The sequence below is a fragment of the Oryzias latipes genome, chromosome 8 (assembly GCF_053564925.1).
Source record: "Oryzias latipes strain Hd-rR chromosome 8, Olatipes_Hd-rR_3.1".
Classification (NCBI taxonomy): domain Eukaryota; kingdom Metazoa; phylum Chordata; class Actinopteri; order Beloniformes; family Adrianichthyidae; genus Oryzias; species Oryzias latipes.
Genome location: NC_136244.1, coordinates 21,497,882 through 21,513,064, shown reverse-complemented (window position 1 = coordinate 21,513,064; position 15,183 = coordinate 21,497,882). Strand labels below are relative to the sequence as shown.

The 15,183-nt window shown below is 38.8% G+C and overlaps 3 protein-coding genes and 1 long non-coding RNA gene across 9 annotated transcripts in view; 2 read left to right on the top strand and 2 right to left on the bottom strand.

Moving 5' to 3' along the window:
• The window catches only part of LOC105354599 (uncharacterized), a 139,463-nt gene extending 137,938 nt beyond the window's left edge, over positions 1–1,525 (top strand). For all 4 annotated transcript variants that reach the window (XM_078951763.1, XM_078951765.1, XM_078951764.1 and 1 more), the window contains 2 exons: positions 106–211; positions 979–1,525. In XM_078951763.1, coding sequence (XP_078807889.1) covers positions 111–211; positions 979–1,408 — 531 coding nt within the window. In that variant the 5' untranslated portion in view covers positions 106–110 and the 3' untranslated portion in view covers positions 1,409–1,525. The remainder of the gene's footprint in view (positions 1–105; positions 212–978) is intronic.
• Positions 1,526–2,072: 547 nt separating this feature from the next.
• apnl (actinoporin-like protein) lies at positions 2,073–3,807 on the top strand. Its single transcript, XM_004071304.5, has 3 exons — positions 2,073–2,303; positions 2,758–2,912; positions 2,991–3,807. The coding sequence occupies exons 2-3, from the start codon at positions 2,812–2,814 to the stop codon at positions 3,445–3,447; spliced, it is 558 nt and encodes a 185-aa protein (XP_004071352.1). The 5' UTR covers positions 2,073–2,303; positions 2,758–2,811; the 3' UTR covers positions 3,448–3,807.
• A 2,612-nt stretch (positions 3,808–6,419) lies between these two features.
• LOC144994313 (uncharacterized) lies at positions 6,420–9,802 on the bottom strand. Its single transcript, XR_013657800.1, has 2 exons — positions 7,575–9,802; positions 6,420–7,457 (listed from the first exon to the last, which is right to left on the bottom strand). It is a non-coding gene; the product is annotated as an uncharacterized LOC144994313 (long non-coding RNA).
• Positions 9,803–9,854: 52 nt separating this feature from the next.
• ramp2 (receptor (G protein-coupled) activity modifying protein 2) lies at positions 9,855–14,916 on the bottom strand. 3 transcript variants are annotated; one of them, XM_004071305.5, is made up of 6 exons: positions 14,777–14,916; positions 14,368–14,502; positions 13,824–13,886; positions 11,950–11,976; positions 11,693–11,870; positions 9,855–11,014 (listed from the first exon to the last, which is right to left on the bottom strand). In XM_004071305.5, exons 2-6 carry the CDS (start codon positions 14,450–14,452, stop codon positions 10,765–10,767), a joined length of 603 nt encoding a protein of 200 aa, XP_004071353.1. In that variant the 5' UTR covers positions 14,453–14,502; positions 14,777–14,916; the 3' UTR covers positions 9,855–10,764. The 3 variants fall into 3 exon arrangements, with proteins under 3 accessions (XP_004071353.1, XP_078807888.1, XP_004071354.1); XM_078951762.1 differs by having other exon boundaries at positions 14,368–14,457; positions 14,777–14,904; XM_004071306.5 differs by lacking the exons at positions 13,824–13,886; positions 14,368–14,502; positions 14,777–14,916 and adding an exon at positions 12,170–12,454.
• Positions 14,917–15,183: the final 267 nt, after the last annotated feature.

Sequence of the window (15,183 nt, the reverse complement as noted above, 5' to 3'; positions counted from 1 at the left end):
ATATATATATATATATATATATATATATATATATATATATATATATATATATATATATTAGACATATATATAACCTGAGAGGCTTTACTTGCACTTTTCTTGCAGTCAAGATGCCAGAAACTGCAGAGGCTGTGTCAGCCACTCTGACCACCAACAGAAATTGCACCATAGAAATTACCAATGGCAGCAGCCACTGCCTCATCAACCCCAAGTAAGTCTGTGAATGCTTCTGCAAGTTTACAACTTGTGAAATTGATTACATTAAAGTGACAATTTAGATCAACTTTAACACCTCTTTATTCTTTTGTTATTTTATCCCAGAATGATCAATAAAGTATTTTTTGTTTTAACATAATTTTTATTACAAGGTGCTGCTAGTAATCAGTGCAGCTGACTTGATTCGTTTTATTATATCATTACAATAAAATAATATTAATATCTTTGATGTCTGAAATTAACAAAAAACTACTGATTATAGTCATGGTTTAGTAAAGTTTTAGTTTTTTGTGTAATGCAATACAATGTCAGACCTTCAGTTTCGAATTTCCAAAGAAGAGTGAGGATCTCGTGTGACTAAAAAAAGACAAACAACAGAACCATTAAAAGTTGCTGCTGCCTGCTGTAATTTGTGTCAAGCCTCCACATTTATCTGAGTTTGGCAGGACAGGACATACTTTGGATGAGTGGTTTCATGTGTGGCATTACACCGCTGAGAACATCCACTTATCCATCATACGGTGACATGCACTGCCTCATTGCACATTGCATGCAGGTACACTCACTGTTACTTAGAAGTTCACAGTGGTACCTCCAGTCAAACTCCATCCATCAGCATAAGCTGTTTCACCCCAGAAAGCGCCACTCTCAGAAAGTACACTGACAAACTCCTAAAAACTTAGTGAGATGTGTGTTGGGTTTTTTCCATTCGTATAAGTGGGATTATCATGATCTGTTTGTTTTATTTCTATCCTCTCTTAGGGTCTACATGAGTAGTGGTTTCTGTTACCATCCACCCCAGCCGACGATTCGAACCACGATGACAGAAGTTTGCTCCTTCACCAAGGATGACCACACTGCCACGGGCGCGGTCGGCCTGCTGACCTACGACTTGCTCCATATGCAGAGTCGAGTTTGCTCACAACGCATGGCCATCATGTTCTCTGTGCCTTTCGACTATAACCTGTACAAGAACCGGCTGGCTGTGGGTGTGGTGGATCCCTCCACTGCCTGCGACAAACATCTGTACGAGCAGATGTACGATGGGAAAGATCTGGGCAACTTCGCCCGTTCTGATGAAAACGGGTGTGGCCTGGAGCATCGAGCGACATCTGTTGATTTGAGAGCGACCATGTCTGCAGTCGGCAAAGCCATCGTTAAAGTGGAGATCTATGATAAAATGCATCATTAAGATGCTGTTTGTTGTTTCTGAATTCAAAGAGTGAATAAACTTCATTGTATCTGACCAATGCTGTTTTCTTAAAAAAATAACACGAATAAAAACAAGCTTTATGGAGATGAAGACTGATTTTGCTGTCATTTTTATTTTGTGTCCACTAAAAGATATCAATATCTGACAACCAGCTCATTGATTCCTCATTACCTTATATCTTGGGCTCACATACAGTGTACACTCCCTTCTCTTTGATTATGGTAATAAAGCATTCAGACTCAGTGCTTCTGGTGGATTATTTTCACTCTATATTCTTTCATTAATACTTATGAACAGTAATTATTTTTTAATCTCTTATTGGGATCCATGCAATTCTAATCAGTGGGAGCAGATGGAACATGGGCAGAGATGTTTTTATAATCGGCACATTTACAATCCAGTTCCTCACTTTCTTACTTGATTGTGGGAAATTTGAGAAAAAAGGTTTAACAGTGGAAAAAAAAATTTTTGTCTTGGCATGCAGTGATTGCTTCATCTTTGTTGCACAACGCCACAGACGCGTGATTTTCCGAAAGCTCTCCATTTTTGCCAACAGCTATAGTCGACCAGACGGGGCGGTGGCACCACTATGGACCTTCGGTGTATCATAGCAGGAAATTGTTCATATCTTTCCCTCACATGGGTGTGTCTGATTAAAGAGGGGAATGCCATCGTTATGATCTGCAGTGCTAGTCATCTTTTAGTCTAAGCCATGGCTTTCAAAGCTGTATGGAAAGAGGGTGTGCCAGGTTTAAATGTGGCAATGCGGCGAGTGGGAGGGTAATTGTCCCGTCCTTGTGAAAAAAAACGATAAATAGATTAACTTCTAGCCCAGGTAACTTCTCCCGCATGCACACTTGGAGCATCTGAGCAGGTAAGTCACCGAGAACAGTGCAGGAACGTTTATTAGAGACAGTACAGGGATGCCTCCTTTGCTCTTGTCTATTTACAGAGTAAGAGTCAGATGAGACATTTGTTTGATTTATCTCTTGGTTTGTTAATAAAAGGGAAGATCATTTTCTTTTATGCTTGCAGTTTCTTCATTATTGCTTGGTACTTAGAGCTGTAATTGAAGTTTGGCTGCGTCTTATGAGACCGCCGCCATACTCTGATTGTTCACAACTGTTTTGAAATTTCATTAGCCTGTGAAATGCCTCGTCCGTAATTAGCTGTAGTTGATGAGTGCCTTTCAAGGTCAGTGGACTGTCAGCCGAGTTTTGCAGCAGAACAGATGTCAGCTATGTGTTCCATATCATAATCAGGCGCATTCTCTTGACCCTCACGGTGCTTCAAGGAAGAAAAAGACTTGTCCCACCTTTCCTTCTTAGATTCTGCCGGTCCACATCTGAAACATCTTGGTCTTTAAAGCACCTCTGCTGACAATGGAGTCTGCTGAAGCAATAGCAGCTGACGTGAACAGCAGCAGAAGTGTGATAGTTGAAATCACAAATCTCACCAACAATTACTGCCTCTTAAACCCCAAGTAAGGATCGTTGGATTCCCTGAATCGAGTCATTTTTTTGTACAAGTTGTGGAATAAATGCTCTCGTTTATTCTTTAGGGTTCACTTTGAACATGGGTTCTCGTACAACCCCCCTCAGCCCAGCGTGGGCCCTCTGAAGACAGAGGTTTGCACTTTCACCAAGTCCAGCGGCACCGCAACTGGAAGCGTCGGCGTCCTCACCTACGACCTTTTCGAGAGGACGCAGAAGGACCACGTTGAAACTCTGGCCATCATGTTCTCAGTTCCCTGGGATTACAACTTGTACAAAAACTGGTTTGCTGTGGGCATCCACAAGAAGGGGCGCAACTGTGACAAAGATTTGTTTAAACAGATGTACTACGAGAAGAAGGAGCGTGAGCATGGCTTTATCAGGGCAGAAGCCACTGGTTCCGGGATCAATTATGTGGGCGACTATCTTGACATCAAGGCCACCATGTGTCCCATGGGCAATGCCATTATGAAAGTAGAGGTGTGGGACAAGTTTTTCCCCCTCATTGGTCAGCAGGTGGTTTAAAACCGCCTTCTCATTTTAACTAGCAGAAGATTTTCTAACATGTTGCATTATTTTACAGCTGTGTTGTTGCTGACTGGTGACTAAATGTCTGAGTTTTACCCTTCGTGAAATCTGGCTCAGACCAAAGTTGAGCTTGTGTTTAAATCCTGGCAGAGCCAACCCTTCTTTGGAGCCAAAGCCAAAGCCTCCCATGTATTTCAATAGCATTTCACCTTAAACTGGCGTCTTTGGAAATGGAAATCAAAGCATGCCTCAACCAAGGATGAGGGCAAACAGCTTAATGAAACACACAAAACGCCTGTCCTAACTTACCTTGACATTGCAGTCTGAGGACTGAAATAAACTACTCTGCTAAACCTACTTGTGTCTGACTGTTGATTGGCTGAAGACAGCTTTAAAAAAAATACAGACTGAACTTTAGAATAAAAAAAAATGGCACTTTTGTGTTTGCCTACGTGAACAATGTTGCAAGTCACCTTCTTTGACATACTGACATTTTACCATGTCCATATTTTTATGTACATATATTTTTAAAAGGTGATCTAAACACTGATGTTTGCTGATTCTATAGCTTTAGTCACAAGCTGTCAGCGGGCGAAAAATGGGCAAACCTGTGCTCAGGTTTGCCTACCCTCTTGACACATAAAATGTCAAGTAGACCGCTCAAGCTAGCAGTATAGTGAAAAAACAGAAAACTCTTAGCAATGAGTAAGAAAAGGGGGTGGGGTTACTTATCGCCAACAGTCCCACCCACAATTTAGAGCCAAATTTATAACGAAGCACCACCGCTCTACAGATACTATAATGTTGGCTAAACGACATAATCATAATTAAAAGACTGCTGGGAACGCTTTTATTATGATCGGAGTGGGTTTTTAAGTTGCGGCTGCTCCCCTTTATGACCCTCCAAAGGTTAACCCCCGTACGGATGCATGTGACTAAGGCTTAAGCTGTGGCTAAAAAGTTAAATCCCCAGCTTCACTTTGAGCCTGACAACCTGACTGTCTTATTAAAAAATCTTTGTCACAAAAAAAAAAATCACCTGGGTTCTGCCTTTGAGACTTAAAAACATTATTAAAATAACAATCATACATATATAACAATGAAAATATCACAAACTTTAATTTTATTTAATGAAAAAAAGTCAAATTTGACATCTATTTCATTTTGTTTGAATGTTGTGTGAGTGTGCCGTCACCGACCTTGTAAAAAAATACAGGGATTCATGTCAAAATATGCAAAAACCTTTTTTCTTAATAAACATTGAGTGTAAAAATATAAAGTTCCACCATTTTTTTTAAATCTAAATACTGTCATTTGGATTGGTATTGTAGCAATTGTGGCCTATGAGATTTAATATCAGCTTTTTACTGCTTTTGCAGCATTAACTGCTCCAGGCACAAAAGACACTCAGATCAAAGGTTTTGCTTGCCTTCACATTATACATATTACAGAAGCATAAAGTAGATCTGTTTGGGCTCAATCCCTGATGTTTTGTTGAACGACACATTGGAGTAATGGCACACAGTTCAGAGTAAACAGCTGAGTACAATAAAAGTTTTGTTTGTAAAAACCTGTAAAGAGAAGATACCTTTAAGACGTTCCCGTCACATCTTTGCTTTCCGTCACTTTGCAGGTTCATGTTTGTGTGAAACTGTTCACATCATGCATTTGTGTAGTTGTATGCATTTCCACGACCGGTATGCACATGTTTCCATTGCTTTTGTTGCACATCGTTGTGCAGCCGCACCAATGCCTGCTCTGACAGCCTGCTCACAGAAATTCTGTTTTTTCCTTTGGTGATTAGAGAGGAAACCCATTCAAAAAACCAAGCAGGATTTTGTCTGTTGTATTCTAAGCAGCTAAAAAAGAGAGTTATCAGAAAAATATATATTCCTGAGCAGGTGAAAATGAGCATTTGTGTTCTGCAATTGTGGACGACAACACACATCAAATGCTGCCAAACTAACGTGCTTTTTCTTTAAAAAGAAATGAACCGACTCATTTAAATGAAAAGTTTAGAAAAGCAGCTGCAACATTAAAGTTTAAATTCCTGTATTCAGGAGGCAGCAGTCAGCTGAGGACAAAAAAGACCATTATGGGTTCAATTCAATTGCAGGCAAAAGTGCATTGATAAGAAAGAGAAAATAGCTAATAAATAAACTTTTTAAAATCAAACGAACCCAGAAATATCATTCATACCCCTTACCTCATTCATATTTAACCTCATTAATATTTAACACAGTGAAAAATTGCTGCTACGGAAATGAAAAAATAGAATTTGTTTACATTGGTGCAGGCTTTTCAAACCGTTTAACCTTTCACAAATAAAGATAATTTGATGTAATTTTAGGTTGACTGGATGTTTTTTCTGGTTTTTTTTTTCAATAAATGTAACTTGGGATAGAGCTGCAAGTTTAGTAAAACTGAATGTGTTCAAACTTGAATATAATTTTTGTTATAAAAATTGAATGAGTGTTTTTTAAAGGGCCTATATAACAGCAATAATTGACTAATCAGCAGCTGTTATTTCTCTGTGTAACACTTTGACAAAAGGACCACATTTTGAGTCTCTACAACTCAGTTTGCTGTGCAAGAATGCCATCTAGGGGCGGCCATTTTTGTCAAAATCACAGCTGTGCAAAAAACAAAACAAAAAAACACAGTTTGATTTAAAAGTATATATGTTTTGTGCAGCATATTTAAAAAATAAAATGATTGCACATTTGTGAGTATGATTTTAGGGAGAACAGATGACCACGTTTAACAATTTTAATGTAGTTACCCCTACTTTCTCCTCGCCTCATCATTTCAACTACAAACATGTCTGAAACATTTAGAGGGACTTTGATCAACTTCATCCTACTTTTGACCTGACAAGAGTCAAGCTGACAACAGGGTTGTCTCCATCTTAGCTAATTTCACCTTAATCTTAAAACCAACAAAAAATACACTTACAATGAAAAGATATCTGGGCTAAGCTTTTTTGTTTATTTTTCTTGTTGAAATATTACACCGGGCATATTTCACAGTTTGTTTGGCTGATTCAAACAGGTCACGTTGATCTTGGCAAGCTGTGAGAATCGCTTCACTTCTAAATTTGTTATTTCGGAACCTCTCTGGCTGCAGACTGACACAAATGTGTATCGAGTAACAATAGATCATTTACAGTTGAACCAAAAACATCTGGATTTAAAAAAAATTAAATTCTATGTAATGAAATCAAAAATTTGAAATGTTATATTCTATCCTAAACTAAACAAAAAGGGACAACAACATGATACAAAGGCCATTAGTATCAGTTTAAGAGAACGGGGTTGTCATTTTTTTTTTTTAGATGAAATGCAATAAACAAGAAGAAAAAAATCTCAGTTTAACCCTTGTGCTATCTTAGATGAGCCCACCCTTACATTGACGTGTTATTCCTACCATGACAAAGGTGGTTAAGGTGGAAAGATTTCATGTAATCCATGGACACCATGTGACGATCACAAATCATTGAAGAAAAAAGGTTCAGCGCACTGTCTAGTGGGTCTAGATGACCCAACTCCCAATGTTAAAGTGCCTAGGATAGCACAAGGGTTAAGCTGTGCTTTCATGCAAACATAGTGCCACTGGCTGAAATCTTATTTGCACTTTTCAAAGGTAAACCCTTCTAAATCGACAAAGTTTTTAATGTTTAAAAAGGTTTGTAGTGTCCTCACAATCCAAATAAATGCTTGTTTACTGGGTGCAAAGGCTGTCATCTGATAGCTTTGCAATATCAGCCCAAAAAACATGAGATATGTTTTTTATTTTTTAGCACTTGCTTTTTTTGCTCTTCAAGGCTGAAAAAAAGCTGTTTTTACAACTTCTGAAACAGTTTTTTTGTTGTTGTTTTTTAGTTCCGTGAGGCTGTTATAGCTCCAACTGTCAATCAGGCAGTTATTTTCCTCATGTTCTTTTTAATTGTCCTGCTGCTGCACCAACAGAGTTGACCTTCAGCTTGGTGCTTTCCTGGGCCATCCAACCTGGAGAAATGAAAAATGTGTTGGCTTGATGTGCAGTGAAACAGCCTTTGCTGCTTCTCTGTGTCTCTTTTGAGTTCATTCAGAGTGACCGGGCAACAGTTCTTGCGTCAAACCTACTTGGATGTGGAGTCCTGTGCTGCCAGAGTGGTGTCAGCCAGCTGAATGGTCAGCTCTGAAGCAGCAGTGCCAGCTGCCTGGCTCCAACACAGCAAAATAATTACTCATGTCACGTTGAATGACTCGCATCAGTGGGTGGGGTCTTTCCATTTTCATCAATTCTGGCACACCTCCAGCATGTACATGCAGCTAGAAATTAACTGGGGAATTAATACTGAGTGCTAATTGATACAAGCAAACAAAGGTACAAAAAAAGCAAAGCAAATATCAATCAACTGTCAATGACACATCAATAACTTTTTGTCCTTCTATGGACAGCATCTTTTCTCATGGATCCCTACTAGGCTGCAAAGTCTGGCAAAACCAGCAGCAGCTGATGCAAAGATGCCCTTACCTGCCATCTTTCCAACCACTCAGCCAGATATCCCGCGCATCGGTCAAACATCGAGGGCAGCACATCCTTCACGCCCAAACCTACCACCTCCCACTGACTGGAAATGCTTTTTAAACTTGCTGTTGCAGAGATTTGAGGGTGTTTCTCTGCCCTTTTTTTTCAATTTGTTAAAAGAAGTGTTTGTGAAGTAACTGCAAAATTCTTTGAACTGTGAAATTTACTTTGTTTTCCCAAATCCCTGAATTTAGGAGGTTTGTGTACGAAAACAAACGACAAAAGCCGAGAAGCAACAGGTCGGTTTGCTTCAGTGTCTTTGATGAGTCGTGACACTTTGGTCTGTGGGACCATATTTCTAAATGTTGGCTGTTGTAAGTTAAGGCATCTCACTGTGTATGTCTCTGTGCTATGACACAGCTCGGAGGATAGATGGAAAACTTCTTTTTTTCCGATATGCCCAAAACTTTAACTATCTCCATGTATCTTTGCAAATTGTGCTTTTAAAATAATCATAAAACAGAATTGTTTTTTGTTTCATTTATCAGAATTGACAAAGCCTTTTGGATAAGAGGTGAAACGTTTTTTAACTTTAGAACTTTAAGTCCAGATGACGGCCCCTAAACCTACTACTATCATGAAACAGAATTAGACAATCTGAAATCAAAACAATTTCCTTTGAATAGAAAGAAATACGTGCCTAGTTTTTTATTTTAGATGACTTCATTAATGTTTAATTCAAAACAAACAATACTTTATTAACCCCCAGGGGGGAAAAAATAACATTTTTTACTCATTTTCTGAGATTCCTTGTGATTGGTTTTAGCTGTGAGCAGAAAGGATCTCCATTCCAATCAGTGTTGTAGAAAAAGCTTCTGGCTACAGACTAACAAACATTAAAAGCTATAAATCAGAATATGGTAATTGTTGAATTTTTTGGTGTCAACTTTATTTTTATTTTTACAATAAACAATGTTTACAGATGAGGCAGTATTTTTTGTTGTAGTTTTGCCACGCTTCTCATTAAAGAACAGTGTTGTAGTTCTACATTTGACCACTAGGTGGCCAAAAGTACTGCTTGCATTAAGGCTCTCGAGAACATGTGCATCTATGTCATGGATTCTGCTGATTTTGGTGACTAAACATGAAATCCTCTTTTAGTAAGTATTAAAAACGTCTAATACGTTGTTAAACAAAACACATGTGAAATTGAATGCATTCATACAGCAATGTTATGATTTTTGTATTTGTTTTGCTTTTACCTTATAAAAACTGAAGATATGCTTCTGTTGCAAAGGTTTTCACCGCATCAGGCACATAACCTAAAAAAAATACTTGAAGAAATTGATTTTGTATATAAAGTAAAATTCAACTGCATTTAAATAAGCAAGTATACATACCAGAATCATCACTGATTATTGACACTGAATCTTTTCTATGCATTCATCAGATATGGTGAGGTTTTTGTCACAATAAGGAGGAACAAATCAAATGAGGCAAAAAAGAATAAAAAAGAAAATGACTAAGATCACTAAAGACGCTTTATCCATTTCACTCACACACTCAACAATAGAAAAGGGCAACCGGTACAAAGTCATGCGTGCCAGATCAGGGTGGGATACATATCTGCTGTATAGACTTCTTTCACTATAGCACTTGTACACTTCAGATGCTGAGAAACACTTTAAGCAAAGACAAAAGCCATCTGTCCCAGTTCCTCTTAACACCCAACAGGAAAGGGTTTGAATAGTTTCAATTCAACACTTAAAAAGATGAGAAGCTTATGGTGAAAGACAACTTTCTCTCTGCCTTTTTATTAAAAAAAAAAAAAAAAAAAAAAGGATGCAGTAATAGTAGTTTGAGCAGCCATTTATCCAAAAAAGAAAAAAACAGCAAGGCAAAAATTGATATTTAATTGTTTAAAATAAGGTGGAAATTACATAAGAGTAAGAACAGATATAATGCACTATAATCTCTCAGTGTTCAGAAATATCACTGGTGTTTCCCAAATAACAAAGTTACAACACTACACATAAATACAGCTCTTGTTCCACTTCTGAAAGCTAACAGCTTGTCGTCATTCAAAACTAAACAATCTACACCCATCATGATGCAAGCAAAAGATCAAACTTTTGTCAGTATTACTCAGTGCATTTCACGGTTGCACACAGACTTTCAGTGTTTTGTCTCATCAAGAAAAATCAGCATACTCTATTACAAAAAGAGAGGACACACAATATCAGGACCTCATCAATCACATCTCAACATGATGTGTCAACAGTAACCTTTGACTCCAAATGTCCTAGACAAGATGACTCAACTAGGAATCTCTCAGCCTTTCATTTTCAAAGATTGTCTCAAAACAGGATTCACAATTGTCAGCTGAAAGCTAATTAGAGCGATCAACGAGAATACATAAAGACTTCATGTAGATATCCCATCTATTTCATTAGCAAGCCACGCAGCTTTAGTCTTCAAAAATCCTGATTACATTCGTTCCAGTATAAATGTAGCTCCGTTTTCTGAACACCAAGTGCAAAGTGGTTCAGTAAATAATCAAAAGTTCACTTGAGTGGTTAAAAACTAGTCACAGTCTTTATCTTAAAACTTTAGATACAGTAAATGTGATACAGTATAGTATGGGAAATGTAGTTCACGTGAGTCTATAAGAAGATTCTAAATGATCTTCTTCTCCTCTGGTTCTTGTGCAGGTGAGTTGTGAGGTGCAAAGATTAAAAGCTGCTCTGATAGTTTATGTGTTGGTAGAGATACTGGGAAAAGCAGGAAGGACATTCTGGTCAATCAGGAGCTCCCGTCACCATTTTTGGTCTTGAGCACCACCAAGCTGACCATGATGGGGATCAGGCAGATGGGAGTGATGACCAGGGCAAAGACGGTTGCTGGTGGTGGGTCACTGAACTCCTCTGTGGGACACTCCTTGAAATACGTGGAGTGAATATCCACAAATATCTGTTCCACCAGTGGGTTGGGCCATGGGATCTGAAGGCAGTCAGATATCTCTTCTGTGCAAATGCTTAAGTTGCTGTACAAACTGGTGAGTCAGAAAAAACAGAAACCAATGAATATTGCATTTTGAGTCGGGGTATGGCGGTTCATTTTCACAGTGATTGGATTAATATCAAGATTTGGGGTTTCCCACACGATTCCTATTTATTCATTTCGAACGATCCAATTTGATTCACCGATCTAAAATCGATATGGGACATTTTTAGCCAAAAATTCAAACAGTGTGACTTAGAGAGATACTGACCAGTGCATGTGAAGTTTTCCTGAGTCTTTGTATTTTTTGCAAGATAATCAAGCGTAAATTAAATATGTGTACAATCAAACAAGTCAACAAAATGTAAATTCAAAATTGCAAATTCCAAGTGTTTCCACACATTAGACTGTAATGATGGATTGATCATTTTTTGCTGCCATCACGTGTGTTGTCCGTTGTGATGCACTTGGTAGTTTTCATGTCATAGTAAAATAGACCTACCATATGAATATAATCATTTTATTTCATTTAGAACGTATTTTTTAATGATATAGATTGATTTAATTAAAAACCTGCCTCAGACAGATCAATCTAATTAGATGGCAGGAACAGAAATCGATTCAATTAAGTAGATTAATCGTCACACCCCTAATTTTGAGGAAAACATTTTTTGAGGAAAACATTTTTGTTTCAATTTTGAAAATTAATTACAAATATAGAAAAACTCACCTGTTCACGTTTCCCCAAACACACCAGTCAGTTGTGTTTAATAAATCCATTGCATTGTTAAACTTGGGCATACAAAAATGGTGAAAGAGTGCAGAAAGGCACTCCACGCTTGGCCCAGAGAAAATATCCTCACAAATGCTGCAAAGAGATTCACAATACGGCCCGCTTCCACAAGTCGCTGGAATAAAACCGAAATTAAGAACAAAAAACGGAATAATTTCGGAAATCGTAGAAAGAATGCAAATAATTCCACCTACCAATCGGCTCGCCTGTTGCTGCAGTTGCTGTGGGAGTGGAAACAAAAGTACATTTTCAGTATTACTACTTCCAGCATGATTCCATAAAACATCAACCTCAGCTCTGCCAAACTAACACACAGCTAAATGAGCAGATGGCCTTTTGCCTGTTGCAGCTCATGAATTCTTTTCTTCACCAAGGCAGGAATTTGCATCTGCAGGCGGCAGACCACACACTCACCAGAGAGAAAGGAGAGGAATACCCCAATGAAAGCAAGTGCTCCCTTCATGTCAGAAAAAACAAGTAAAGGTGCGCTTCCCCCAGATGACTATCTAAACCTTTCAGACTTCTTAAGCAAGGCATACCAGGATACAAAACAGGAAGGAAAGGGCGCAGTGTTGTCTTCGGTCACCAGATGTCCAAACAATGTTACCCGCTGCTACCAGATGTTCCTTAAGGATCTGTCTGATGGCCCTGCACCTTGTCAGCAGCTCGTCTTTCTCCAGCGCACGTTACTTCAAGTCTTTCCTCCTTTTTGAAAGGGGTGGAGGCAACAAAGATTGTCCTCTCCATTCTCCTAAATAAAAGGAGCACACCCAAGCTGGGGCTGGACGCACATCTGAAAACCCTTTACTCTTTAACTCTTGTTCTGCTTTTTAGTCTCAGTTTCTCACAGTCGAAGGCCTGGCCAGCGCACAGCATGTGATTTATTTGCCTTTTGGGCTGCCTCTGCCAAATAGGAAACATAAGTAAACATTTAGGGCTTAGCGTTTTGGGTGGATGTAATCATGACTGCAGGGTGTGCTGTGCAGGCAGCCCACGATTTCATATTTAGGTTAATTTCACCAAGCAAGCTGTTAGTCAGGAGTGGCCAGCTGTTTAAAAAGCCAACCTCTTTTACACACGCATGCTTACAAAGAAAGAGTTTGTGTCTCCCCAATATGTGGGAACGCTTGCTTAAAGTCACTGGGAACTTATAGGGGGGTGGTACATCTGTCGGGGAAAGCAGTTTCTAGCTGTCATCACTTTAAAAAAGCGGCACATGAGAATCTGTTTCATTAAGTCGCCGGAAATAAATCCTTTGCTTCGTGTTTTCTCACTACCAGCTTGTAAATTTGGTCGCGGGACCTACTTGTCGGGGCTCACAACATCTGTTTGCTGAGCTGCATTATGATTTAGTAATGACATCAGGAAATGTGTCTTTTCGTGGGAGGGGCTGCGAGATGGGGGGAGTTGGCAGGAGAAGGGTGGGGGGGACAGTCAGAGAAAGAGGAAGGCACAGGATGAGGACCAGGGAAAGGGGCCCGCTGCAAAGTTTCAGTTGTTTCACAACTTGGAGTTCATGCACAGACCACAGACCTTGCGTGGGGTAAATGACGAACAAATTCGGGACGTTGAGCCAGGTGGGGGGCTGTTTATAAGAAAGGTTTTGGTTAACCTCTAACCCCCAGCCATTGTGGGCCTCCTGTCGACTGCTGTTGACCCCCTGTTTCGTAAAGACCTCCTCCAGAGTTTGTCTTGGCTTCTCATGATAAAAACAAAGAGATGTCTTGGCAGAAAACACCATCTGTAGACTCCGTGTACAGGTTGGTCTGTTCCAGGCCAAACAAATGTTTGGGAAAAAAGGGATCCAAAGCAATTCCTCCGTGGACATATTTATATAATCGTTGGCGGACTAAATTCTAATTAAATTTTATTCATTCATTTAAACTGTTTATTAAAGATTTTGACAGAATTTTACTTAGATCATTATTTTTATAGGTACCAGTACATGAAGCACTCAGTTTCAGGTGCTAAAAAAGTTTGACACTCTCTGATTTGCACAATTTCTGTTCAAGAATATTAAAGAAAAAGGAAATTATTGCTTCTGCTGTCTTGGAATAAAAAACCTCACTTGCTGTTACGTTGGGTTGCAGCCCTGCATCGTCGTTAGGCAGACAAAGCACAGTTCTGTGTCCTTCAGAAAAAAACAATGAGAATATGAGCAATTATAAGAAAATATTCTACAGAGTCATCTAACAACACTCAAAGTGAACTAAACTCTCAATAATAGTTTAGTTTGAGGGGTTAACACATGGTGTAAAACTAGAAAAGGTTAAGGAAGTCCAAAAATTCACTGCATCCTTTCTTTGTCTCCAAGCACACAAAGAAAAAACACCTAAGACAAACATTTCTAAAAAACCTTTTTCCACCTCAACAAAAATATTAACAGTTGTAATGACATTTTTAGTGTCTGTAATTCCATCAGGAATCATAAAAAGGTGTCTTCTTTTTTCATATTTAATTTGCATCAAAGTGAACCCCTCAAAAAACAACATTTTCTTCTACCTTTTGTACAAATATTCAATTAAAAAAAGGGTTTCAAGCGCTCATCTATAGAGAAAAGTTTAAGAATTAAGGAAAAGGCAAGACATGGGTCAGAGAAATCATCTACTTACCACACATGAGAAGTATTATGAAACACCCAGAAAGCACAGGAGAGAATCTGGTGAGTGTCATTTTGTCTGACAACGCTGTGTTCATCTTCCCTGGTGAGTAAGGGTAATGTATCTCAACCTTTCTGCAGGAAGGCTCTATAAAACAACAGGAAGCCCTCATTTCCTAGTATGGGCGGATTCACCAAATGGTGAAAAGGAGTCTGATAGTGTTGGAGCTGCTGTAGCCCATTGTACACCACCATCAGTTTCTCTTTACAAATGTTTCATTCTTTTTTGTTTTAAAAGAACTAAAAAGCATCTTCTGAGAAACTTGAGATTTTAAGATTTTTTTTTTAACATTAATGTCCCAAAAAACATCCAAACAAAAGAACTGAATGTACAGAAGGATTTAGGGTCTAAATTTTTTTACCTTAAAGACAGAAATCCTCAATGTATGTGTGTTGTGCACAGAATGTACTATTTCCTTTCACGCCATGGAACATCATCTGGAATGGTGACAAGCACCCCTTTTCTTCCCACCCTGGATGTTTTGACGTCAGGTTGAGGTCTTGTGGTACACAGAGGTGGCAGGGACACCCTGTTTGAAACTGAAGAGCCTGCTTACGTCATTGAAGGATGAGTCTTCTGTCTCAGCTGCTGCGCTTGGAAAATATCCAGACAGCAGAAGCCAAAATTGTTTCCACATTTCACTTCACTGAGTGTAGGAAATTTCATTTTTTTTCTGCAACAAGTTCTTGAAATCCTTGCAAAGTTCAGATCCATGCATTTGTCTACAAAGAACATGTGTTTTAAATGTGCTCCTTAGAAAGGTAAAAA

Bases quoted from the DNA above. Each gene is read 5' to 3' on its own strand.
- apnl (XM_004071304.5), top strand. From the start codon at position 2,812: ATGGAGTCTGCTGAAGCAATAGCAGCTGACGTGAACAGCAGCAGAAGT. The intron at 2,913-2,990 runs GTAAGGATCGTT...TTTATTCTTTAG, and splicing joins TACTGCCTCTTAAACCCCAA to GGTTCACTTTGAACATGGGT.
- ramp2 (XM_004071305.5), bottom strand. From the start codon at position 14,452: ATGAACACAGCGTTGTCAGACAAAATGACACTCACCAGATTCTCTCCT. The intron at 13,887-14,367 runs GTAAGTAGATGA...TTTTTTCTGAAG, and splicing joins CATAATACTTCTCATGTGTG to GACACAGAACTGTGCTTTGT. The intron at 11,977-13,823 runs GTGAGGTTTTTT...CCACTCCCACAG, and splicing joins GCAACCCAACGTAACAGCAA to CAACTGCAGCAACAGGCGAG.